General features: G+C 50.0%; 12 protein-coding genes across 12 annotated transcripts; 6 read left to right on the top strand and 6 right to left on the bottom strand.

Moving 5' to 3' along the window:
• Positions 1-122: 122 nt before the first annotated feature.
• On the bottom strand, positions 123-1,135 carry EMC3 (ER membrane complex subunit EMC3; the record flags this gene model as incomplete). Its single annotated transcript, XM_043277922.1, has 5 exons — positions 123-307; positions 361-522; positions 573-936; positions 993-1,026; positions 1,086-1,135. The coding sequence occupies 5 exons, from the start codon at positions 1,133-1,135 to the stop codon at positions 123-125; spliced, it is 795 nt and encodes a 264-aa protein (XP_043135752.1).
• A 305-nt stretch (positions 1,136-1,440) lies between these two features.
• On the top strand, positions 1,441-2,210 carry ACHE_31216A (signal peptidase complex subunit 2; the record flags this gene model as incomplete). The annotated part of the gene is made up of 3 exons (XM_043277921.1): positions 1,441-1,477; positions 1,546-1,844; positions 1,923-2,210. The coding sequence occupies 3 exons, from the start codon at positions 1,441-1,443 to the stop codon at positions 2,208-2,210; spliced, it is 624 nt and encodes a 207-aa protein (XP_043135751.1).
• A 228-nt stretch (positions 2,211-2,438) lies between these two features.
• MTD1 (methylenetetrahydrofolate dehydrogenase (NAD(+))) lies at positions 2,439-3,659 on the bottom strand (the record flags this gene model as incomplete). The annotated part of the gene is made up of 4 exons (XM_043277919.1): positions 2,439-2,519; positions 2,570-2,659; positions 2,712-3,342; positions 3,469-3,659. The coding sequence occupies 4 exons, from the start codon at positions 3,657-3,659 to the stop codon at positions 2,439-2,441; spliced, it is 993 nt and encodes a 330-aa protein (XP_043135750.1).
• An 886-nt stretch (positions 3,660-4,545) lies between these two features.
• On the bottom strand, positions 4,546-6,690 carry ATP1 (F1F0 ATP synthase subunit alpha; the record flags this gene model as incomplete). The annotated part of the gene is made up of 5 exons (XM_043277918.1): positions 4,546-5,796; positions 5,859-5,979; positions 6,037-6,093; positions 6,227-6,387; positions 6,619-6,690. 5 exons carry the CDS (start codon positions 6,688-6,690, stop codon positions 4,546-4,548), a joined length of 1,662 nt encoding a protein of 553 aa, XP_043135749.1.
• Positions 6,691-7,642: 952 nt separating this feature from the next.
• ACHE_31213S (2-hydroxy-palmitic acid dioxygenase MPO1) lies at positions 7,643-8,414 on the bottom strand (the record flags this gene model as incomplete). Its single annotated transcript, XM_043277917.1, has 4 exons — positions 7,643-8,095; positions 8,164-8,223; positions 8,293-8,316; positions 8,382-8,414. The coding sequence occupies 4 exons, from the start codon at positions 8,412-8,414 to the stop codon at positions 7,643-7,645; spliced, it is 570 nt and encodes a 189-aa protein (XP_043135748.1).
• Positions 8,415-9,288: 874 nt separating this feature from the next.
• RPB7 (DNA-directed RNA polymerase II subunit RPB7) lies at positions 9,289-9,972 on the top strand (the record flags this gene model as incomplete). Its single annotated transcript, XM_043277916.1, has 4 exons — positions 9,289-9,537; positions 9,597-9,677; positions 9,730-9,899; positions 9,963-9,972. 4 exons carry the CDS (start codon positions 9,289-9,291, stop codon positions 9,970-9,972), a joined length of 510 nt encoding a protein of 169 aa, XP_043135747.1.
• An 887-nt stretch (positions 9,973-10,859) lies between these two features.
• ACHE_31211A (uncharacterized protein) lies at positions 10,860-12,410 on the top strand (the record flags this gene model as incomplete). Its single annotated transcript, XM_043277915.1, has 2 exons — positions 10,860-11,174; positions 11,238-12,410. The coding sequence occupies 2 exons, from the start codon at positions 10,860-10,862 to the stop codon at positions 12,408-12,410; spliced, it is 1,488 nt and encodes a 495-aa protein (XP_043135746.1).
• Positions 12,411-16,256: 3,846 nt separating this feature from the next.
• Positions 16,257-17,631, top strand: ACHE_31210A (D-serine ammonia-lyase DSD1; the record flags this gene model as incomplete). Its single annotated transcript, XM_043277914.1, has 4 exons — positions 16,257-16,427; positions 16,481-16,597; positions 16,656-17,160; positions 17,222-17,631. 4 exons carry the CDS (start codon positions 16,257-16,259, stop codon positions 17,629-17,631), a joined length of 1,203 nt encoding a protein of 400 aa, XP_043135745.1.
• Positions 17,632-17,701: 70 nt separating this feature from the next.
• On the bottom strand, positions 17,702-18,977 carry ACHE_31209S (dienelactone hydrolase; the record flags this gene model as incomplete). Its single annotated transcript, XM_043277913.1, has 3 exons — positions 17,702-18,372; positions 18,427-18,864; positions 18,917-18,977. 3 exons carry the CDS (start codon positions 18,975-18,977, stop codon positions 17,702-17,704), a joined length of 1,170 nt encoding a protein of 389 aa, XP_043135744.1.
• Positions 18,978-20,066: 1,089 nt separating this feature from the next.
• ACHE_31208A (flavin-containing monooxygenase) lies at positions 20,067-21,707 on the top strand (the record flags this gene model as incomplete). Its single annotated transcript, XM_043277912.1, has 1 exon — positions 20,067-21,707. One exon carries the CDS (start codon positions 20,067-20,069, stop codon positions 21,705-21,707), a length of 1,641 nt encoding a protein of 546 aa, XP_043135743.1.
• A 678-nt stretch (positions 21,708-22,385) lies between these two features.
• On the top strand, positions 22,386-22,609 carry ACHE_31207A (uncharacterized protein; the record flags this gene model as incomplete). The annotated part of the gene is made up of 2 exons (XM_043277911.1): positions 22,386-22,515; positions 22,569-22,609. 2 exons carry the CDS (start codon positions 22,386-22,388, stop codon positions 22,607-22,609), a joined length of 171 nt encoding a protein of 56 aa, XP_043135742.1.
• A 1,248-nt stretch (positions 22,610-23,857) lies between these two features.
• Positions 23,858-24,655, bottom strand: ACHE_31206S (sterol desaturase family protein; the record flags this gene model as incomplete). The annotated part of the gene is made up of 1 exon (XM_043277910.1): positions 23,858-24,655. The coding sequence occupies one exon, from the start codon at positions 24,653-24,655 to the stop codon at positions 23,858-23,860; it is 798 nt and encodes a 265-aa protein (XP_043135741.1).
• Between the last annotated feature and the right edge of the window lie 17 nt (positions 24,656-24,672).

The following is a 24,672-nucleotide window of genomic DNA, read 5'->3' as shown; positions in this document are numbered from 1 at the left end:
GAACCGGTTCTGCTGTAAATGGTGTTGAGAGATATCAGAACTGTATACTGCATTTTGCACATTTCAGCAATATAAACCAAAATAACTTCATAACCCACAACCCTACCAACTCCCTTCCGACATCACTTCGAAGCAAGATTATGCAAAATTCTCTCCTCAATCCCATCGTAAATGCAAAAGTGCTCCATGACCTCAAGGTTCTCCGCCTCATTTAGGTACAATTTATCAGGATCCTGACCGGGCTGGAACGGATTCATGCCAGCGGTAGGGTTCATACCAGCCATTTGCGAAGCCATGTGGTTCGCAGCTACAACACACCGTTAGCAAGATTCAATTGAAAAGGGTGAAGAAAAGACGAACCATTATCACTACCAAGAATAAACCCAAAAACAGACTGCAGACCGAACAAGTTCAGGAAATACCACGACAGACTAGACACCCACCTGACATCCAGGTCACGGGTCATAACACCAGACTGCAGCATAGACTTGAAACGGATGGTGAGCGGGAACGGCAGTTTCACTGTCATGGTCAGCAAACCTCTCAAAACATTACCATGGTAGGGAACATACAGATAACAAATCCTGAGAAAAACGCATTAATCCAACTCATAATCAACGTCTGCGGGATCATCATCATCATATTCCCTTTCATCATCCCCATCATAGCATCCATGCCCGCCGGATCCGTCATCGGATTCGCAGGCGGCTGGCCCCGGCTCTCCGGGTCCTTTAGAAACGCGCCATTCTTATACGCGGAGATAAGATAGCTTTTGCGCACCTCGAAGGACTCGGGGGGCAGGACAAAGCCGTTGCTGCGGAGGTTAACGCCGCGGAAGATGGAGTAGCGTTCGCGGGATTCGGCGAGGGTGGAGGGGGGTTTGGGGGGTGAGTTCATGAGGATGGTGGCGTAGTGGCGGAGGATGCCTGTTAGTATCTGCTATTGTCAGATTGAATTCTGAGGTGTGTGGGGTTTGGAAACTCAGGGCTCACCATGACAATGGTAATTGGGATCAAAATCCAATAGCTTCGCAATGCCGTTAGCACATTCAGTTCCCAGATCTTCAATCAACAAAAAAGACTCACAATAGAGCCGGATCCCGAAGGATCGTCTGCTCAGTCCCTTGTAATGCCATCGTCTTGTCCCTCGTGGTGATACCGTCCGTTGGACTTCAAAGTGAACGGTGGACGGAGGTGAGGTTGATTTCTCCGTGGTAGGTTAGCGCCAGGCCTGTTACCTGTATTGCCGCTTTAGCTCCGCCTCCGCGAAAGGGACAGCTCGCCGCAAAACGCCTTGCCGTGTACGTTTGTAGACATAAGCAGGCTTTCTTCTCCCAACTTCTTTTTTTTTTTTCCAAAGTCATACAGGATCCATCGCGAAAAAAAAGAAAAGAAAAGAAAAGAAAAACATTTGTCTTTACGCAACAGTCTAGCTATCGCGATGGCAACACCCAAAATGCCCGTCTACTCGGGCAATGGTTAGCTTGACACCTACCTCTCCAACCATCCCAATCCCAATATACCAAACGCTAACAATTTAAACCAGACCTAAAATCCACCACCGATGACGCCCTCTCCCCCTACCTAACCACCCTCCCCGCGCCCTACACCTTCACCCAAGACCACTCCCTCACCAATATCCGCTTCCTACTTGGCTACACAGCCGTCGCGATCGCGGGCGCTACTTTCTACGCGGACCGGTATCTGGGCTGGGAAGCGACGACGTCGCCGTGGGTTATCGCGGCCGTCGCGGGATATTTCGTGTTGAATGGGATTTTCACGTATTGGGTTTGGTTTGTGGAGGGTGGGGAGGTGTTTCGCGGGAGGAGGGGGAGTGGTGAAGTGGTATGCTTTTTCTTCCCTATTTTGATTTATGTTGAATTTGGGTTTTGGAGTAGGTCGTGTTTGTTAACGGTTTGGCAGATTTCGATCCGTTCTTCGACGAAGAAGCACTCGCCGCTGTATAACCTTCGCGTGCAGTATAAGACGCCGTCTGGGAAGGTTTTGGAGGATAAGGTGATCGAGACGCCATTTACGACGTGGTTTTCTGCGGATGGGGCGTTTCACCCTGAGCCGTTGCGGGAATGGCTTGCGGCTGAGATTGAGGTGTTGGGGCTTGCTGCGAAGGAGACGGTGAAGAAGACCGGGGGGGCTTCGAGCTCTGTGGCGCCGGAAGATGCGGGTGATGAGGGTGTTACGAAGAGGAGGTAGTTGATTGTGTATTTGGGGCAGAAGCTTTTCTTTCTTCTGTTTGATCTGGTTTCGGTTTGGGTGTATGGTTACGAAGAGTCAAGGTTATGAAGCATTTGAGTATTTCCAGGTGCGTGGTTTGCTTAGCACCAAAATAGTTCTTTTTGTTCCATCATTCAGAAATAGCATAAACGCATTCAAAACATAACTCGGAAATCTATAGTTTGGTATCAACACAGCGTAGAACGTTTACGCAGCCTCGAGGGTACCGGGTCTCTCAGTAGCGGCTGCGGGCTTCACATCGTCCAGTCTCCGGTTCTGGATGAGTCTCTGTAGCATGGTTAATACTGTTCAACGTCTGATGAATGACTGTCACATACCAGGAGATTCCGGAGCAAGACAACGATAGTCACCTTCCCAATCGAGGGGACGAAGATAGAGGCACGTTCCTTGACCTCGGGTCCGAAGTTCTGGAAAATGGTCAGTAAACGCTCATTAATACCAATTCGAGAAAAGACTCACCTTCTCACTCGAAAAGTTGACACAGACAGCTCCCTCACGCAACAAGCTAGTGTCAAACTTGTACTTCTCCCCAGGCACGCCAGTAATAACAACATCACACAACGGCGCTACATCCTTGATCGACAATCCCTCCATATCAACAACATCATGCGTACTCTTCTTCAATCCCTCCCTCGTAAACTTCTGCACCCCCGTAATATCCACACTATAAACACAAGCCCCATCATTCGCCAACAGCGCCGCCAACGGCCTTCCCACTACTTCAGAGCGATTCACCACGCAAATCGTATGACCAAACAGCCTGTTCCCGTAGGGAAGAATCGTGTTGTAGATGTTGAGGTACTCGAGAATCTTAATTATGGCCAGCGGCGTGCAGGGCAGGATGCACTTTTGGCGCTTGGTCTCGGGGTCCAGAAAGCGCACATTCTGGTACATGTTGAAGATGTAGCGGTGGCTGAGGCCTTCGACGTCTTTGTGCACATCGACGATCTGCTGCAGGTATTGGTCCTGGCGGTTGTTGAAGATGGGGTAGTAGATGATGATGCCGTCGACTTCGCGGTCGGCATTGGCGGCGAGGATGGATTCTTCGATGTTGTCGCGCGAGACTTCGCGGAGGGAGTAGCGGAAGCCGCTGTTGGTTGGGGGAGAAGCAGTATGTTAGTTGGTTGCGACGAGCAATTGCAATACATGCGCTCCGATATCGCCTTCTTCAAAACGAAGACAATAGGACCAAACACAGGGATGTAAGAGTACTCACTGCTCCTGACAAGTCTTCTCCGTCCATTGAGCATACATCAATGCAGCAGGGTCATTGTTGGCCAAAAACCCGACAAGATGAGGTGCCCTTTCCAGCGTAGTAACGCCCTCCTGAACCTCCGCGAGCAGCCCGTTCGCAATGTTTTTGGATAGCACAACCTTGCACCTGGGGGGTTGGGTCTGCGAAGCCATTTCGAAAAGCTGTGCACGCACTCGATGCCAATGCAACTGGAGTCGATAGGTTGATGGTTTGGTGGAGAGCAAGTAGTAGTAGTTGACCCGAGCGGCGGGGGAGCGTTTGAAAATTTGGGTTGGGGAAAAACGACCGGCTCGCTTATCGATAATGCAAAAAAGATGCCGCATTCAGCGCACTGACAGGACGATTTGGGGAACAGTCAAGGAACCGTGCATGCCACAGGGTAATGTCTCTGCCGGGTTTCAGGGTTGAGCTTAGAGTAGTTAATATTGATACATTTTATTGTCCCATCATTTACACTGTCATTGCGGGTAAACCAAGAGTCCCGCCTAACGTGGATATATATATCCTCTCACCGTAACTGATCTTGATACGACGATCCTAAATCCACTACGGGGGGGTTTTCCGATTACAATAAGATCACAATAGAAATGTCCACAGAGTGCAACAGGAGTATCCATAAACAAATGAAATCATGTTCCGGCTGCATACCGACATCGACAGGCATATGGCCGTAGACGAATAGACCGTAGTAACCATCATATTCCAGAAAATGGGTCTTATGTCGAATCCATCGTCCAGCCCATGTTCCCATGTGCAATAAAAATAATGAAAGAGTATCTAAACGTACAGGATATTATTCGTAGAGTGCTTTTTCTGCTGTTATCCCACCAATTTTTCTTTTAACCCGTCATCATAGCTACAGATAGATCGACATGCATCATTTCAAAATGGAACTGGATCAACCCGAAGCTTTGAAAACAAAAGGAAAAACAGTGGTCTGAAATTGTACAAGCTATCTCATCTATACACACATGGAGTCAGGAAAAACATGGAACGGTACATGGTGGACTATAGCACCTGAGATGTGTGTTGGCTCACCTATGCGTTGTAGGACTTGTTGAAGTTGCCAATGACCTCCTTGAGCTTGGCCTCAAGGTCCTTGCTGACCTGACCCTCCTTGTCAATGGTCTCGGTGATCTCAGGGTGGTTGGTCTTGATGGTGGAGAGGAGGTTGGCCTCCCAGTCGAGAATCTTGCCGACGGGGATGGAATCAAGGAAACCGTTGACACCAGCGAAGATGAGAGGAACCATGTCCGAGACGGCCATGGGGGAGTACTGCTTCTGCTTGAGCAGCTCAGTCAGACGCTCACCACGGGCAAGGGTCTGGCGGGTGGAAGCATCAAGGTCGGAACCGAACTGGGCGAAAGCAGCAACCTCACGGTACTGAGCCAAGAAAAGCTTCAGGGAACCGGCAACCTGCTTCATGGCCTTGACCTGGGCAGCGGAACCGACACGGGAGACGGAGAGACCGACGTTAATGGCGGGACGGACACCCTTGTAGAAGAGTTCGGACTCCAAGAAAATCTGACCGTCGGTGATGGAAATGACGTTGGTGGGAATATAGGCGGAGACATCACCACCCTGGGTCTCAATGACGGGGAGGGCAGTGAGAGAGCCACCACCGTGGGTGTCGTTCATCTTGGCGGAACGCTCCAGGAGACGGGAGTGGAGGTAGAAAACGTCACCGGGGTAGGCCTCACGACCAGGGGGACGACGGAGCAGCAGAGACATCTGACGGTAGGCGACGGCCTGCTTGGACAGGTCATCGTAGGTGACAACGGCGTGACGGCCGTTGTCACGGAACCACTCACCCATGGCGCAACCGGTGAAAGGAGCAATGTACTGCAGAGGAGCAGCCTCGGAGGCGGTGGCAGCAACAACGACGGAGTACTTCATGGCGTCGTTCTCCTCAAGGGTCTTGACGAGCTGAGCAACAGTGGAACGCTTCTGACCGACGGCGACGTAGATGGTGTAGAGCTTCTGCTTCTCGTCGCCGGAGTTGTTCCAACGCTTCTGGTTCAACATGGCGTCGAGAGCGACGGCAGTCTTACCGGTCTGACGGTCACCAATGATCAACTCACGCTGACCACGGCCGATGGGCACCATGGAGTCGACACACTTGAGACCAGTCTGGACGGGCTGGTTGACGGATTGACGGGGCAAGATACCAGGGGCCTTGAGCTGAGCACGGCTCTTGGCCTTGGTGTTGATGGGACCCTTGCCGTCAATGGGGTTACCGAGAGCGTCGACGACACGGCCGAGCAGCTCAGGGCCGACGGGGACTTCGACCTTTTCGTACGTTAGTAACTTGCACCCGTGATATTATGCCATGGAGACGCGAGATCACATACAATCTCACCGGTACGCTTGACGGTCTCACCCTCCTTGACCAGACGGTCGGAACCGAACAGGACAACACCAACTTGGCCAGCTTCCAAGTTCATGCACATGCCCTTGACGCCAGAGGCGAACCTGAGATTCCATTAGCGGGGTATTTAGATGCAAAGGGACATCAATGGCAGAACATACTCGACCAGCTCTTCGGCCTGGACGTTCGCCATACCGTGGACACGGGCGATACCATCACTATCCAAAGAACACGGTTAGTCCACTGTAAGAATTGAATCCGAATGCCACTGTGTTGTTGATGTTGATGCTGTTTGGCCATATTGCCGGGAAATTGAATTTTTTCTCATTTTGGGCGAGGGCGGTGACGTACCCGACCGAGAGGACACGACCGGTCTCAGCGACGTTGGCCTCCTCCTGGACACCACGGATTCTCTGCTCGAGGAGGGAAGAGACCTCGGTGGGCGAGGCCTTGGCCTCAGCAGCGTAGTTACGGAACTGCTGGGAGGCGACGGCGGGGACGGCAGCGCGAGCCTAGACGACGCAGAATTTTGTCAATATCATAACCGACCGGCAACAACGTATCCAAACAAGGTAGAAAAGGAAATAAAATAGTCGAAAAGACCATCATGAAAACCATTGACATAGGATAGCATGATGGAAGACCACCACCAGACATGGGGAAGTGGGTGGTGAAAGGTATCGACCTCGGTGGTTTTGGGATGGGATGGGACATGGAGGGCATTGAGAAGAAAAAGAACTCACCGAAGCGATCCGGCCAGTGGCAGAGGCAGCCGCGACGGCGCGGCTGGATTGCCGCAGAGCGTTTCTGAACATTGTGATAGAAGGGTTCAGAGGTGGTTACTCTGGAAGAGGGAGTAGATTGGGGTAAGAGGGAAGGAAAGGGAAAAGAGAGGAGAGGAGAGGAGGAGGAGTAGGAGGGAGGGTTGTGGATGGATGGAAGGACGGGAGAGAGCTTGAGGTTTTGCCAGAATTGGCGCTAAGCCTAGTTTGCCGAGCCTCTGCTTCACCAACCTCCGAAGCCGCCCTAGTGTCCCACTGTGAAGCAGACCACCATGTACATTACGCCTGCTTTAAATGTATACAATTCTATTCATTTTCTTATTTCTAAAATCTTATAGAATGGAAGACGCCTCTCTCGATACCAATTGAACAGTATTCTTCCGGCCACTTGGCGTTTTCCCAATTTTTTTTTTCTCGGATCTGCGGATACACCAGCTTAGTCATCTCGTTTTCGTCACAGCAACCGGATGGACTGACCTGCCAGCGCCGTTCTCCGGATTCGGGAATTCTGTGTACCCACGAGGGGAGTACGGACCATAGTCTGTGTGTCGCTGCGAATACAAGTATTATGTAGAGCTATGGGCATATTTGTGCTGGTGAGAGCTGGCTGTTGGGATAGCTTTCATTCTGTGCAGCAATGCCCCTCCGGTATCTCTCTTCATTCCTCCGAGACCGCATTTCGCTTCCGAAAGATTCCACCGTGCAATCGTGACATAACCGGAAAAGCATCCAGCACTTAACCATGGCACAGTATCCTCCATTGTCCTCCATTACACTTGTCTCAATACAATACAATGGATTTTAGGATTTCAATTGCTTGCTTTCTTGACTTTCAATTTTTTCGAGTTTACTACAAGTTACGCCGTACACCCCGTACAGTTCGGCTCATGACACCCAATTGCGATGCGAACCGCTCATGCCATTGAAAAACGCCATCTAACTATGCTCAATACACACACTGTATGCTCTGTAGTCTTGGCTAGACTTATTTCGCCTTGTCATTCTGGCTCTTCTTAAACGCAGCAATCTCCTTCTCCACGCTCTGATGGTACCTAGCCCTCAACTCCGGACGGTATCCCAAGGAAAATAGAATCTCCATCCAAACGAACAACGGAGCCAGCAAAAATGCCTGCACTAGATTATCCAGTAGCGCAGGAGCCCGTTTCTCAAAAGCACCGTGACCGACAAACTGCAACACCCATGATGCCACTTGAATCCAACCAGCCCAGTAGTTGACCGTTGTGCCGTAGGTGCTCAAGAGGTAGTTCGCGAACGCAGAGCCGCCGATGATGACGGGCGCAATGAGACCGCCCGCGACGGGTTCGAGGAGGATGTAGAAGATCGCGTATATGAAGCCGCCGATCGTTCCGAGATTGGCCGGGAGATACTCATACTGCAGGGCTTCAGGTACGTTGATTAGAGCTGGGGTGTTCGAGGCCTGGACATGGGACAACCTTGTTAGTATAGAGCCCACGATAGGTGAGAAAAGTATGGACAGGTACATACCAGGACAATGCCCGTAAATAACAACACCGGAACGCATGTGATGTGGATTGCGACGTTCACCTAGTGATCGATAGTGATGAGCAAAAGCTTGTCGATGATAGCAGAAGTAAGGGCCCAGAAAGCACGTACTGGGTTACTGTGATAGGCACCATACTGTAAACGTGTAAGTAACTGATATCAAACCATAGTAGAGCCGCAGGAGGGGAGGCTGAACTCACAAAAAGTAGCTGCCTCTCGAGATTCAAAGCCATCCTGAAGCGCGCCTTTTTGAATATCCCAATCCCGAGGCTGCTGCCGAGCGTGCAGATGTTTTAAGAAGAACAAGGATAGTGACGGGGAGTTATTCTCCGGAGCGGCGCAACAGGGACGACCAAAAGTCCAAGCAAAAGGAGACAGATGATAAATAGGAGGAAGACGAAGAGACCCTTAGACCAGCCAAGAGGTGGAGAAATTGGGCACTTCCAGGTTGCTAGTACAGGATATGCCTGTTCCTGTGCCGTTTACGGTAGTATGATTATTAGGGACTATGGACGTCATTTAGGAAGGCCCCGGGGCATTACCATCGTTACGATTAACACCGGGTTATTCAGCATGCCATCCATACATTGGTGTATTTATGCGTAATTATACACATCTTTACATTACATATCACGTGTATATCTGGCGGCCGATCAAGCTGGCACCGGCTCTGGCGCAGGGCTGCTCTGAGAGTTTTGACGGTCTGCCGGCTTCGAGGGCAGATATCTTCTTCTTCTTCTTCTTCTTTTTTTTTTTTTTTTTTTTTGCATATTGTGCTTCATTCTTTAGTCTGTTCTTTCTAGCGTCTTCTCGAAAAATTTCTGCAGCAAGTCTTGGTGTCTGTCCGAATCAATTCTCTTAATTGCAAGCGTCCCACGTCGCAACCACAGTCGCTGTAAATCAAGCCGTCGCTTTACGAACTTTACCTGGACAGAAAAAGGGCCTTATCGCCTCCTAGATCGATCGAATTCTATTACCTACTTGAGTCGAAATCCTACGAGCTGCTCACCGTGAACCACCCGACTCAACCAGCGCATTGACCGAATCATACGCCCGTTCGCGCGATCTCCATTTGATACCATACCGCGAAGAGAAAAAACCACCAAGATGTTCTTCCTCAAAGAAGAGACGAAAGTCATCACGCTACACCCGTCGTACTTCGGGCCTAACATGCGGGAATACCTCATCAACCGGCTTAACGAGGAGGAAGAAGGTCGGTGTACGGGTGACCACTTCGTCATCTGTGTGATGGACATGGTTGATATTGGCGAGGGGCGAGTTCTGCCATCTGGTGGACATGCAGAATACAGCATCAAGTATCGGGCGATTATCTGGAAGCCGTTCCGGGGAGAGACGGTATGCGAGGATTTTGGTTAGGAGTCAATTCTCTTAACAGGACTAACGGTTGAATGCAGGTCGATGCTATAGTTACCTCCGTTAAACCCACTGGTATCTTCACACTCGCTGGACCGTTGTCTGTTTTTATTGCGCGGAAAGTACGTCGAGCAAAGGGACACTGATGAAGATTGGTGCTAATCGATCAACCAGAACATTCCCTCGGATATCAAATGGGAGCCAAACACAGTACCTCCACAATATACAGACCATGCGGATCAAGTCATTGAGAAGGGGACAAGTTTGCGACTGAAGATTCTAGGTGTGAAGCCGGATGTGGCTGCGATCAACGCTATCGGTACAATCAAGGAGGATTATCTAGGGTGAGTGATCTTGGTGCTTTACTGAAGGGATAGAGATGCTGACACGATGGTTTACTATTATAGACCCCTGTAATGGAACTGCTATGGCCATTTCGCTTATAGCGTTTATTCTCGCTTCTTATTTGCCTTCGCCATTGAATACCCCAAAAGATGCTGGACACGGCGGAGTCCAGGAATACAAGGACAAGGACCCCGGCGACGGCGTGTCAAACTGTCGCTTAGTCGCTTCGGACAAGGGAAGCAATTGTTCCATTGTCTTTGAAGAGCAGATGATATGATAGTCTGCTGGCATGTGGTTGCAACTGACTTGACTCAATGCTTCCACCAAAAGACATATAGAAACCCCGAATTATCCCGACAACAGAGATCTAATTGTAAGCCACGTCAAAGCAATGGCCACAAACATCATAATTTCTGCGTATTCGCGTAATAATGTGCGCTGTATACCGAGTCTTCCTACATAGTATGGCGTAGATACCCAGAGTTGCCGGAGAGACCAGGCCGGCCGGGCCCGGGGCTTTGCCCACAAGAGGTGAAACACTGGTGCGTCCATGGCAGCCGTGCACCACAATTAACAGCCACTCAGACTGCCCCGGCAAACGGACAATGCTAAATTGCGATTGTCTGCAGTGAATATCCCCGGGAGCCGTTGAATGCGTGAATAAGCTAGAACTACGGAGTACCTGACTCTACAGAGACAATCCCCTGAAGTCTTTCTTATTACCAGAATTATACTCTCTGATCCTCTGCATTCCTCAATCTCTTTCCTTAATTTATTGCTGCCTCCTCTCGCTTTTTGTGTCTGTTTTTATTTTCTTTCTAGCAGGTTCCTGATTGTTTGGGTCTTGCCAACCATAGAACCACTGTTTACGGAGTACTGTTCCCTCCGCTTCTATCCTCTCATAAGCAACAACTCTACCCAGCGTTCATTATTTCTGGTTCTGTTTATTATCCAGAGCCATGTCTCTCAAGGACGTTTACCAGAGGTTTCTGGGAGACCATCGCCAGTCCACTTCGTCGTTGGCTGCCGACGCCTCGTTGATTTATATCCCCACGACCACCAAAGTCGAAGGCCGAGACGCTGTGCTCAACCACCTCACCAAGCAGCAGAACATCGTCAAGAAGAAAGCGCAGGACATCCTAGGTGTCATCGAAGGCTCTGACTCCCTGTGTCTGGATGTCGAGACGACGTTGGAGTTTGATGCTGGCGGCGGGGCCTATCTCCCTCAACTCGACGATAATTTCCTGACCGACCGCGTCGCGACGTTCCCCACGGTAAGCTGTCATACGTCTACTAGGGCTATGAATGTGTGATGCTAACTTCTGCGCTTGCTCTAGATCCATATTGTCCGCTTCAACAACCAGAATCAGATTCAGAGTGTTCGCATTCACTGGGAACAGGCGTCGCTGCTGAAGCAGGTCGAGGTTATCGGCTCTCGGAGCCGCAGTTGGCCCATTCGCGAGGCGAAGGATCAGACTCGTTTGATTAAATCCGCGATCGCAGCGATACCTGCAGATGTCGGATCTGCGCCACCGCCGTCGAACAACGAGGAGAACCCGAGGCCAGTCACCCCGGGCAAGAGACGCATCAAAGACCCCTACGCGGCCGAATCCCTGACCGACCTTCTATCCCCCGGCAAAGATGACCGCACCGAGCCTGTTCGTCCCCCGCGCTCCGCTGCGTCTGCGAAGCCCCCGCCGCGTGACTACAGTGAGCTCTTTGTGAGCCAAGGCGATGACGAGCCTGATGCCACCCCCTCCAAGCCAACCAGAGGACCTATCGCCCCAAAGGCAGGCGCAGGAAAGCACTACCACGGCAATCGCATCTTTGGCGACGAGGACGCGGAAACACACCCCCAGATCGCATACAAAGCCAACCCGAAACGCTTCGACCACTTCGAAATCGGAGGCGACAACAGTGACCGCGAAGTCCACGAGAACCTCCCCAGCCGGCCCAAGTCACGCCACGAACCCCAATGGGAACACAACGACTCCTTCGTCCCCGAGAAACCCCGCCGTGGCCTGCGCGGCCAGGAAGTCAGCCACCTCCCCTGGGACGACTTCACACCTCAACCCACCCCACCCCCAAGACCGCACGTTGCCCACCCCCGCCGCGACGCAGAGACCCATTTCGAACTGAAAGACCCCGAAGAACAACCCAAGAGTGGCCGCATCATCAGCTCCTTCCAGAACAAGGGCCTGCACCTCTACCGCGACCCGGTCTTCGACTCCCCATCCCCACAGAAGGAGAACCAAGCGCCCAACCCTTCGAACCCTAGCAACCGCAAAAACGACTTCGAGAGCCACTGGCACATGACCGATTCTCCACAGGGCAACGAATACACCGACGAGAACCACAAGCCTGTTGGCCAGAACCGTACGCAGTCTGCTAAGATGATGGAGTCTTCGTGGGATCGATATGAGCAGTCGCCGCAGAGACCTAGCGTTGCTGCTCCACGAAATGGTGTCCGGAATGCGTACCAGAGGAGCTGGGACTTTGGTGATGAGTGAACACTCTTCCCATACAATTAATTGACGTGATCGAACAATCAATCAATCGGGATCGAATTACCTGAGCCATGCAGTCGCCTTCGCCTTCGACACCTCCCAACACGAGAACTAACGCTTACAAGACTTACGGACGTTGCAACTGCATGACTGAGATTGAATCACTCACATCTGATAGCGTGATATTTGTGGTTTGCTGATTTGCTAGTACTGTATTTCGTACTCTGTCATATGCGAATACTTTTCGAGTCTAGCTACGATGTACCAGTGCGCAGTATGCTGTGTACTGGAAACAAGCTTATTTTTGTATTTACTAATTTGCTTGTACTGTGTATGATTTAGTTGAATGATAACGAGAATTCTATTTGACTGTATCGGCTTGTCTAAGTAGATCCAAGTCCACACGCAAAGAATTGTTCTGGTATACGCAAAGTCAATGCCCACTCTATATCGAAGAGGGAATTACTTTTAAATACCTTCACTTCCCCTCAAACCACCATCCACCACTACCAAGCACGATAAACAGCAAACGATATCAAACGATATCCCAGGCCCTACCCTGCCACCCAACCACGACCGACTATGAAGACGGTATCGTCCTCACAGTCAAGTCCTGATCAGTCGGCCGGTGACGACGACTGGTCGTACTGACATGCAGACACGACACTCTAGGGGAGCTCAAAGCACACACACACGCGCCTACCCAACCCGACTCGACGCAGTGAGGTGCTTCAAGTTCCCTGGATAGGTGCTCCGTGTGTCATGCCAGTGGGACCTGTCCTCGTTCCCAGCCTCCCTACCGTGGGGCCTGCTGTTGCTATGGTGTTGTTAGTATGTAGGCAGCAGCCCTCCCGAGGTGGCTCAAGCGTTACCCTGGCACCTGGAATAAATGGAAAGAGATAGAACAGATGGAGTACATGGGTTGTAATGAATAGACCGAGTAAATGACGTTAGAGGAAATGGACTGAATAGAAGAGATCGAGAATATAAAGCGGAATAGAAGTAGCCTGAGACTGAAAAGAGTACCGAAGGTGAGGATGAATCGAATGGAAAGGATAGATGGGAATAAATGGCAATAGAAGAAGATATATCGAACAAAATAGACTATATCGAATGCTCTGTTGACAGTAACAAAATGAATAGATGATAGTAGAAGAGGACTATATGGATATAGATCAAGAATAACGAAACTATATGAGAATAGATGAGATAGATGAGAAGAAGATAGATGGCAAGTAGAAAGAGAAGAAGAAGAAAGGGAGAGGAGGAAGAACGAAGAGCGACAGTGATATAGACGAGTCAAGGCAGCAGACATGGGAGATAGAAGAGCCGATCAGTCAATGACTATATTTTGTGCATGCTTTATTTAGTCATTAATGACCAACCTGAGCATAGCCCTAAATTGTATTCGCCTGGTGATCTGTCGCGCCAACAGCAGTTTCCAAATGCGTCGTTTATAGCCGCCGAACGCGCGCTTGACATCATTATCTTAGTCGTCGCTTAAACTTGCTTGGCCTTATTTATTGTTATTCCATTCTTTTCTCTCTTCTTTATTCAAATCTCACATTATGACTCCATTCTTTCAATTACTGAGCGCTCGATCTGCTACCAAAGCTGCCAAATATGTGCCCAGAACCGCCATTCCCTCTCGACGCTACTTATCCAATCACGATTCATTCTCCAAGAGCACGTCTAGAAGATTTTCTTCTAATACTTTAAGAAAATAATAATAGCAAGCAGTTTCAATGAAAGAGCCCAATTGAAGGAGAGATACATCGAATTCGATCCTAAGGTATTGCAGCACGCGGCGGGTAGAGCACGGAGACAAGACTGGTGCTCCCAAATCACGAAGATAGGTGAAGGAGGCTTCAACAAGATTTTCCTTTTTAGGCATATGAAAGTCGCGAAGTTATTGCACATATTCCTACGCCGATTGCTGGTCTTCGTTATACGACGGCTAGCGAGATTGCGACGATTGACTTTCTTCGGACTGTTCTCAAACTTCCTATACCGAGGATCTTGGACTACTCAACTTCACCAGAGAATCCTGTCGGGGCGGAGTATATTATCATGGGGCGGATATATGGTGGAAGTCTTGGATCGCGATGGCTGCCGTTGACGACTCAGGCAGTGAAGCATGTCATGGCGCAGATTGCGGAGATGGAACGGAAGATATTCTCTTATCCGCTTCCTGGATATGGGGGCCTATATTACAAATGTGATCTGAATGATGAATTTTGAATTCCGCTGCAGGTGGAAGACTTTTGTATCGGCTCTGTTGCTGCGCGACAGTTTTGGCATGGTGAGCGGTTTCAGATGGAGCTAGACCGTGGTCCTTGTGCGTCTTCTACTATATGCCTCTCAAACTTGCCCAACTGATATTGTGCTGTAGGGATATTACCGGAAGAATGCCTCACCTCCACTGCGCGAAGAGAGATCGATTGCTCGTTGGACTATGCGAAGCCTTGACCTCGCCAGACGTTCCTTCTCCCAACCATCCACAATATTGACCCCAGCGAGCATGTCTCACTCTCAAAGTACCTAATACTAGCACTCCACCTTGTTCCAAAAAACCTCAGCGCTCCAACATTGAGATACCTAGATCTCAGCTTGGCGAACATCTACTTCGTCCCTGGACCGACTGAGATTGCTAGCATAATTGACTGGCAAGACGCCATTATCTTTCCACTCTTAATGCAAGCAGGGTATCCAGCATTCTGCGAGCACGACTCGTCTCGTACACAGAGTCTGCGGATTCCAACCCTTCCGGAAATTTTCAACGACATGACCTCAGAAGAACAATTGAAAGCAAAATCGAGGCTCCGGTTGGAAAAAGCCAATCTTTACTACACAGTCCAGCCACTGGAGTGCACAACGACAAACACATTGAACCTCTGAAGCTGCCACATGGCCCCATGCGACAGTATCTATATCAACAGACAGGATATCCGTGAGATGCAGACCTGATTAACTTGCGAATGGCACTTGTCGGTACCACTAGTGCCGTAACTTGGGCCTGTTTATCTCCTTCCTCCTGTCCAGCTTCTTTCTCGGACGATGAAAGGGCCAAAACAATTGGCGATTCGCAGGAATGGAATGAATTTGAAGTAAAATCAGATGCCACCTGGGGATTTGGAAGGAGGTACAGAGCCTGGAAATTTTGAGTGGGCTTCTCATCAGAACTTAGAGTTCAGGATGGAGATGTTACGGCAGAGTGAAGAGAGTGGGCTTGATATTTGGAGGAATTGGCTTTTCAAGGATGAGGACGATTCTTTGCCTCCTCGTCTTAGCCGATTTGGATCCTTCCTCGAATTTCTTTCCGAATTTATCCTCTTTGATCCTACCGCCAACTCCTGAAAGCTGATCGAAAACTCCTGGGCTTGTCCATGTCTGCTGAACCGGGCGGAACCGCTTCATGTTGTCTGATCACACCGCCGGTCTGCGGACTTGCATCCGCCTAATGCACCCATCACGCTCCTTGCTTAGACGGCGCGATCAGCAGAGGAAGTTGGAGAATACGGTTCCGTTGCTGTCGTTCCTGGAGGGGTTTAAGGCGGCTTGGATCGGGTTGGAGATCCGGGGTGCGGAGTTGGGGAAGGTTACATACGATTGGCACACCCTTTGAACCCCCAATTGATGGCTAGCGTAAAAATGCAACGGTATATCGGGATAATATGCTGGTGTTGATGAATTTAGATAAGCCTATGCTGTACATATACCCCCTCAGTAAATTGCATATATCTCGATAAGCGATAACCCGATAAATATAAATAAACCCCTCTTCCCCCTGCATCCTTTCTCCCTCTCCAGCACTTGATTTCTCTCAATTACTTACAACCTAGTTACAAAATGGATTTCTCTCTCCAATCCCACAAATCCTTCATCGGACTCCCAGCGACAGAGCTCCCAACGCCATCTCTGGTCCTGAGCAGACCCGTCATCGAGCACAACATCCAGCAGCTTCTCGATGATGTCGAGCAGCTCAACATTGCGTTCAGACCGCATGTTAAGACGCTCAAGGTATTCCGTCCTCAAAAACTCGTTGAAATACACACATCTGATTATAATGCTAGTCAACAGAAGTAACCCGCATGATGCTTGGCAACGGCCGCCATCGCCGCATCGTAGCATCCACCCTTTGCGAGATCAGAGGTGCCATCGCTCTCGCACAAGAGGGTATTCTCGACGAGGTTTGTCCACGTCCCTGCCTAGTACCATAATCATCTTCCATACTCATGATCCCAAAAGATCCTCTACGGCCTCCCCCTCCCCCCTAGCGCCCTCTCCCACCTAACCGCCCTAATGAAAACAATCCCCAGCCTCAAAATCCTCCTAATGGTCGACAACCCGCAACAAATCACACACCTCGAGAAACATGCCGAGTCAAACCCCACCCTAACACCCTGGCCGGTATTCATCAAAGTCGATGTTGGATCGCACAGAGCCGGGCTTGAGACATCCTCGCCTTCGCTTCCGGATTTGGTGAAGAGGGTTGAGGCGTCGAGTGCGGCGTACGTGTATGGATTCTATTGCCATGCGGGGCATTCGTATGCGTGTAAGACTAATGCGCAGGCGGAGAAGGTGTTGGGGGATGAGCTTGGTGGTGTGCTGAGGGCCGCGGGATTTCTGGGGGAGAGGAAGGGGGAGGGAAAGGGGAAGGTGGTTGTTTCGGTGGGATCGACGCCTACGGCGCATGTTGTTAAGGCGTTGAAGGAGAGGGTGCCGGGGGGTGTAGAGGTTGAGTTACATGCTGGTACGCCTCTTTCCCTGTTTTAGGATTGCGATAGTTTGGAAAGGCGAAGCTAATGAAGCAGGAAACTATCCCGCAAACGACCTCCAACAACTCAACACCGGCCTCGTCAGCACCTCCCAGCAAGCAGTCCGCATCCTCGCGGAGGTATGCAGCGTGTATCCCGAGCGTAACGAGGCGCTCGTCAATGCGGGTACCATCGCGCTATCCAAAGAGACTAGTGATTCACCGGGCTACGGCCGTGTGGTTGATAAACCGCAATGGAGCGTTGTGCGGATGGCGCAGGAGCATGGGATTTTGGGATTTACTGGAGGTGACGGGAAGGAGAAAGTGGGGGATGTGTTTCGGGTGGGGGATAAGGTGTGGTTGTATATTCAACATGCTTGTATTACGGCTGCGGCGCACCATGTTTATTATGTTGTCGATGAGGGTGACGTGGTTAGGGAGACTTGGGTGCCATGGAAGGGGTGGTAGATGGTATAGAAATGCGTTATAGAACGAAGCGAAGTGATATAAATATATGTAGGTATTCAAACCTGGAAGCCTAACTCTCCGTCTCCGGACCAGCAGCATTCCCTTCCCTCTGAACAGACTTACCCTTACCCTCATTATTCGTAGCCTCAACCTTCGAATCAACCCCAGATCCCATACTGGCCTTCTCATCATTCCCCTTACTCTTCCCCTGAGCATTCGCCCTCCGAATCAACCGATTATGAAATTCGTCGTCTGTCTCTGGATCTTCACGCAACATCCTCTGCGCAGCTTCTCCCCCAACAACAGGTAACCGATCTACACCCTGCACACCCTGTGGCACAAGCTTCGGATCCAACAGCCCAACTTGCACAAGCACACTAGCCTGATCCCAATACACATGTTCCGAGGACAATCTCCCCCCTTTCATACTAACAATGCTGACCAGTATGATTTCCACCTTCCGGTTTGTCGGCAGGATGCCGGGGAGCATCCAGGGAATTTCATGCGTATGCTCGAAAGAAGCACACAGTTCGTCGACGATACGATCTACCCCTACTGTACGGGATATGAGATGAAGACGCATGGATGGTGGTAAGGAGCGGAGGAAGTGTTGCTCGTAGAAGCGGCGCAAGGAATTGGTACCAATGCCGCCGGTTAGAGTTGGGGTGTAGGTGACTGTTGGTGTGAGGTGCGTGGCGTAGTGGTCCATTGTTGTGGAGAGATTAGAGGAGAAGAATTTTCCTCGTCTTGTCAGCGACTAGTTTGATTAGATGGGGGAAATGGAGGTTAACGTACCCTCTTGGTGCTCCTCCCATCTCCCCTCTAAATCAAGGTCCTTCCCAAATCCCTTCCGTAGAACATGGAGAGTGCGCGTCCAGGCGAGTTCAGACGCCAATCGGTCATATTCATCTAGATCGTGCTCTGCGAAACCAGGCTGTACATACTCATATGTATATGTCGGGAACCCGATGTTAAGACGCTCGCCTGTCCCGATACCTGGATTGATCTGTCGTGTCCTCCGGCGTTTCTTTCCTTGTAGGCCTAGGGCTGTTGGGACAGTTGTTACATCCACCGTCGAACCAGCCAGGTGCGTCAACACTCGAAGCGACGGCGGGAACCGAGACCGTGTATCCGGGATTGTCGCTGGATAGTAGGCAACCAGCGCACAGAGACGACTCGCGTTCGTGGGTTTGAGGAAGTGATCCAGACAAAACGAAGCAGCATCACCGAAAGCTACCACACCCAGTCAGCCCGACTACTCCCTCATCAACAGATCGTGCCATACCAATAACAGCATAATTCTCTCCCACCCCCAAACCCTCCTTCACAGACCTCAACCTCGCCATATATTCTTTCTCTCCGACCTCGTAAGGAACATAAACGACATCGAAATTCTCATCCTGCCAGCTGCGTAGTGTTCATTGTCAAAGTCCTCTGTTTCGGCGGTGATGCAGAGCCGGGCGGTTCCTGAACCGGAGTTGTAGAGGAATCCACTGGCGCCGCCGGTGTTGATGGATATGGTTGCCATGGTTGTACCTAAGAATTCAGGGATTTAGTGTTGTCGTTGGAATTGACTTTCAAACAGAAGAAGAGTCATGGTATGGATATAGAATGGGACTTTATCATGCCATTGTATATCAATCGCATTGTCGGGACATACGTCACTAGTCCTGATGTCATGGGACGGGTTTGTTGTGGAGGGAACGGGAGGAATTAATGGCATTATTGGCAGTCCAAATGCCATGTTAGCTGAGCCGATATCATACCAGTGGTATTTGAATTGTGATTGCTCTGCTAAGTATATATGGGATTAACATGACACCTAAACGGTCATGCACGTGCCAGTCAGGGAATCTCCGGCCAAATATGTCGAGAAAAGGCTTATTACTACAGACCAGCAATCAATGTATTGAGTATCTAGTAGTACGAGACGACAATTGCTGTACCGTCCGATAGCAACTCATGGGCCAATTTTCGAAATATCAACTTGACGCCTGTGTAAGCACCACGCACTCCCTCTTTAAGCCCTCGTCTCCTTCAGTTGGTGTGCCGCATGAGTAGTAATGCTAATAATGCGGTCCGAATCCGCGTGTGCATTTCTTTGACTTTTTGCTCCTTCCGTCTAGTAACATGGAGGCGCCGGAGATACTTCGTTAATTAACGAATCGATACCCGAATTGTTATCGCTTTATGCAGAAGTTATACACCACACTAATGTAACTTTCATCCGCCGATCGCACAACGTGGGGTAGTCCTTCAACATTCTTCATAGCCCTCTAGTCCTCGGTGTTGGGGAGGATTAGGGGCGTAAGCCTCGGTCTCCGGGCGTCAATATGAGGAATTCAAATATATAGCCTTCCCCGCAAGGTCGAGCTTCCCCTTTTCATTATTTCTTCGCTCTCTTGGCAAAAGATATTTGTCACTGGAATACAAATATGCCATCTGCCGAAAATCTGCCCCCGGAGCCAGAAGCGGGGTCTTTGGACCTAGATGTTCTTGTCATTGGTGGTGGCTTCTCTGGATGTCTCTTGCTCCACAAGATTCGAGATGAACTCAAATTGAACGTGAAGATTATCGAGGCCGGTCCGTCCGTAGGCGGAACATGGTACTGGAACCGCTATCCGGGAGCACGTGTTGACTGTCCGGTTCCTGGATATGAATTGTTCAGTCCAGCCGTCTGGAAGGATTGGAGGTGGAAGGAGAAATACCCCGGACAGGCTGAGCTCAAGGCTTACTTCGAGCATATCGACGATGTGCTGTCGATCAGCAAGGATTGTCTTTTCAATTCCATGGTAGCGTCGGCCCAGTTCTCCGTGGATGAGAAGAAATGGGTTATACGAGTAAAGGATGGACGGGTGATTCGGGCAAAGTACTTCATCCCAGCGGTTGGCTTTGCAGCGAAGGAATATACTCCAGACTGGAAAGGACTCGGCAGTTTCCGCGGCACTATTTGCCATTCTGCCAATTGGCCAAAGGAAGGTGTAGATGTTGAGGGTAAGCGGGTTGCCATCATCGGAACGGGTTCCACGGGGGTACAGATTGCTCAAGACTGGGCGAAGGAGGCCGCGGAGACTTTCGTTTTTCAGCGAACACCGAATATCTGTTTACCCATGCGCCAGAAGCAACTGGACCCGAGCCAACAGGAGAACAAAGAAGAGCGTCTAGCCTTGTTCGAGTTTCTCTTCACAACCAACGGAGGGCTTCCTTATCGTCCTGTCCCAAGGAACACGTTCGACGACTCACCCGAAGAGAGAGAAGCCACATATGAGAAAGTATACAACGAGGGAGGCTTCTCATACTTGGGCGCGAGTTATCAAGACATCATGCGCGACGTGGAGGCAAACCGCGAGGCATACCGATTCTGGGCCAAGAAGACACGAGCCCGATTGAATGACCACCGGCTTCACGATCTCCTTGCTCCTCTGGAGCCGCCTCATCCCATTGGCGCGAAGCGCGCGTCGCTTGAACAGGACTACTACGAACAATTCAACAAACCCAACGTACATCTGGTCAATGTTAGAGAAAGCCCAATTGCTGAACTCAGATCCAACGGTATAGCAACAGAGAAAGAATTCTTCGAAGTCGACATCATCGCAATCGCAACGGGCTTCGACTCAGTCACCGGCGGTATCGAGAAAGTCGGCCTAAAAGATGCAGACGGTGTCGATCTTATCAAACGATGGAGAGCCGATGGTATTCACACGTATCTCGGGATGATGGTCAGCCGCTGCCCGAACATGTTTCTCCCTTACAGCGCCCACTCGCCTTCCGTTTTCTCAAGCGGTCCTACAACAATCGAGGGACAGTGCGATTGGATCTGCAGTGTGATTCAGAAGATGGAAGCGCATGGAATCAGCGCTATTGATGTGAAGAAGGATGCTGAGCAAGGATGGACTGACGAGGTTGCGGCAATCGCCCAGATGACTGTCATTCCGTATGCCAAGTCGTGGTATATGGGTGCAAATATTCCTGGAAAACGGGTAGAGTCTCTTTTCTATCTTGGGGGGATTCCCCGTTACCGGCAGAAGTGTCAGAAGGCGTTGGATAACGACTTAAAGGACTTTGCCAAGCTGTAGATACTCCTACAGTGAATTTGCTTCTGAATAGTACAAACGCAGTATGTTGATATAACCAGTATCCTGCAAAAAAACCTACATTGTTTGGTTTCTTTGTTGGCGTGTGACATCTGTATAATACTTTTAAATGCATGTTTTGTTTAGATCCATCCCCCGCATCCACCTCAATTCTTCCTTTAAATCATCCCCCTATCTTTTGTCTTCCTCTATTATCGCTCCATCCTACTTCATCCTCCCGTCTAGTCTTCCCTACATACTCTCGCGAAAGCCACCACATCCCATAAACCGCAATGGAGACAATCAGAGAATACCTTGCTCGGCCTCTGCCAGTCATCCTCTTCAATGGTGGAGGCGAGAGTCCAGAACCCCCGGTCAGAGAGGATCGCAGCTGAGTTCCTATACCAATGGGTTCCTTTCGAAAGCGAGGTTACTGCAGCCCTTCAAGGAGTCGACCTGAGCAGGGAAGTCCCATAGCCCGGCCTGACGGGAATTGCCGAATATTATCTCGTTCGAAATAAGCGCAGTCTTTCTGGCAGGTTCACTGCAAATGTGTGCGACCCTGTTGCCCGAGCACTGTATCATACGGAACTGCGAAATGTCACATTCAGAGACTTGGGGTGCATTAGAGGTCTAAATATTCCGGCCCTTTCGGTCTTCCACCTCAGAGACGCAGATGCCATGGAAATCCACCCGGAGAATGTACGTCCGCTGGCCGTGGGAGTGTTCCAGGTGTTGTGGAAGTACCCGTATGAAGAGTATCCTGTTCCCTCGCGGTTGGGCATAAGACGGAACCTGGAGCATGAAATCGGTATGTACTCAAGTGCTCATGGCCTCGGAAGAGTATCACTAACATGACATTAGGACAATTGGTCTCCATCATGGGAGCTCACTCGCAGAAATAGGATTTTTCTCTACCTACCGCTCCACCGTGTTCGTCAGGCGCACCGCTATCGACCGTTTCGAGCCTTCGTTGCCTATCCAAGTTCTAGCAGCCCAGTCGCTTCAATGAGGAGACGCTTCTGTCTTTTTTTGATCCGATCGTCCACAATGAATACTCCGGGCATATCATAGCAGCCCATGACTAAATTAGGACTAGCGTATGCCACGACATGCTCACTTACTAGATGCCTTCTTTCCAACAAGTGAAGGCTAGGCAACTGCTAGGTACTTCTCGTCACCCTAGACTACTACTTCTAATCATCACTTTTCAGCAGTTTCGTGACTATTTCATCCATCCGAGTTGATTCTCTTTACTATCATCCCATTTGTGGTCTATTCTAGGCTCATTATTTGCTTATTTGACTCTGTCTCTGTCCTTCCCTCTCACCGTCCTGGGTCTAACAAAAAGCCATGGAATCTGCTAGAGAGTCACTAGCAAGAGTCCTTCCGTCATTATGCTACGTAGGGGGTACAGGTACAGACAGTGCCTCTGTTAGCCACGACAGGATCTCTGCTGCATTCCTACACCCCTGGGTTACGTTTGACCAGGATATGGCCGTCGCTCTACAGAGTTTAAATTTGAGTACCGACATTAGCCTCACTGATGATACTGCAAACGAGCGGAACATAACTGCGTACGAATTAGGGTTGACAACTCGATTCTTCAAACACGCTTGCGACGCCGTCAGTAAAGCGCTGTCGGTCTCCAACCTACCAAACATCAGATTTGGTGATATTCAGTGCGTTCATAACGATGGACCAACTTTGCCAGATGTGACCGTGTACTACTTTTCAAATTCAGATTCACCCACTTAGGAAGAAGCGTTGCCAATCATGGGTAGGAGAACTCAAAACGTGGTGGACCTTTTTTGTCGAGCGGTTCGTGGTGACAGCAGGACTGTCAACGAGGCGCAATCTGGAACGTCGGATAGGTATGTACTCTGCATACGCTATTCAGACCCTCATGACATCACTGATGCTAAGTTACGCCAACTCGTATCCTACGTGAGGATAAAGTCTCTAAAGTACGGATTCCTATGTACGTATCGCTACACCATATTTGTCCGTCGCACCGCTACGTATCGCTGGGAACTATCTATACCGATCCGTGAGAACTCGAAGAATTTCTCTGTACGTAAGCTATTCAAATGCCATTATCCAATTAATCCCTAAAAGCACCCAGCTGCCTAGTCTCTTTCCAGAATGGAACCTCATTTATCTTTCCTTTCCTTCCCAGGCGCAAACTGAATCTCTTTCCTCTTGGGCCTGTCCCAACCCACCACATCCGTCCCATGGATCCAATCCATAATACCCAGCGTACTATAATTAACCCGAAACTTCTCATGATGCAAATCATGAATTGAAGCAGGTGGCAACTTAAGAAAGTCATAACCACTGTGATCAGCCGCCGCTTCCCAGAGTTCAAACACTGTAAATGCCATCAGAGACAAGAAATGCGTGCCCTTAATGGTCAAGGGAGCCACAATCGGGAGAACGTTCGCAAGCACATGTTCAACCGGATGAGCATATTCCGCCGCGAAGCTAATTGGCGCTGTGTACTTGTGGTGCATTTTATGAATATAAACGTAGATGCTCGGATGATGAAGGGCTCGGTGGATGTAGTAAAACAAAATCTCGCGGGCAGCCATGCCAAAAATGAAGTCGCTTGCGAGCATCGTGAAGGATGGTAGCTTCGGGTCCATGATAAGGAAGCTATGGTCGAGGCCTTGGAGGTATACGCCGAGGATATGGGCTGCTGCAATCCATATCTGGTTCATCAAGGATATTTTGATGCAGTGCCGAATCTGTGCCCATGTGGGTTGGCGCTGTTGGAGTTTGTGCTTGCGTGAGAAACTCGGGAAGATGATGTCGATGAGGAGGTATATGGTTGCCGGAATGATGAAGCCCACAACTTGAGAAAGAATGACTCCTGCGATCTCGATGTCTCCTGGTCTGTAGTGGTTGCATATTGCAGCCCAGGTGTCTTGGATTTTCTCGATAATGAGCATTTTTTTGGTGTAGGTTA

The sequence above is a fragment of the Aspergillus chevalieri genome, chromosome 3, assembly GCF_016861735.1.
Source record: "Aspergillus chevalieri M1 DNA, chromosome 3, nearly complete sequence".
In the NCBI taxonomy this organism is placed as follows: Eukaryota; Fungi; Ascomycota; class Eurotiomycetes; order Eurotiales; family Aspergillaceae; genus Aspergillus; species Aspergillus chevalieri.
The sequence above is the reverse complement of the archived record's forward strand: the minus strand, read 5'-3'. Positions and strand labels throughout refer to the sequence as shown.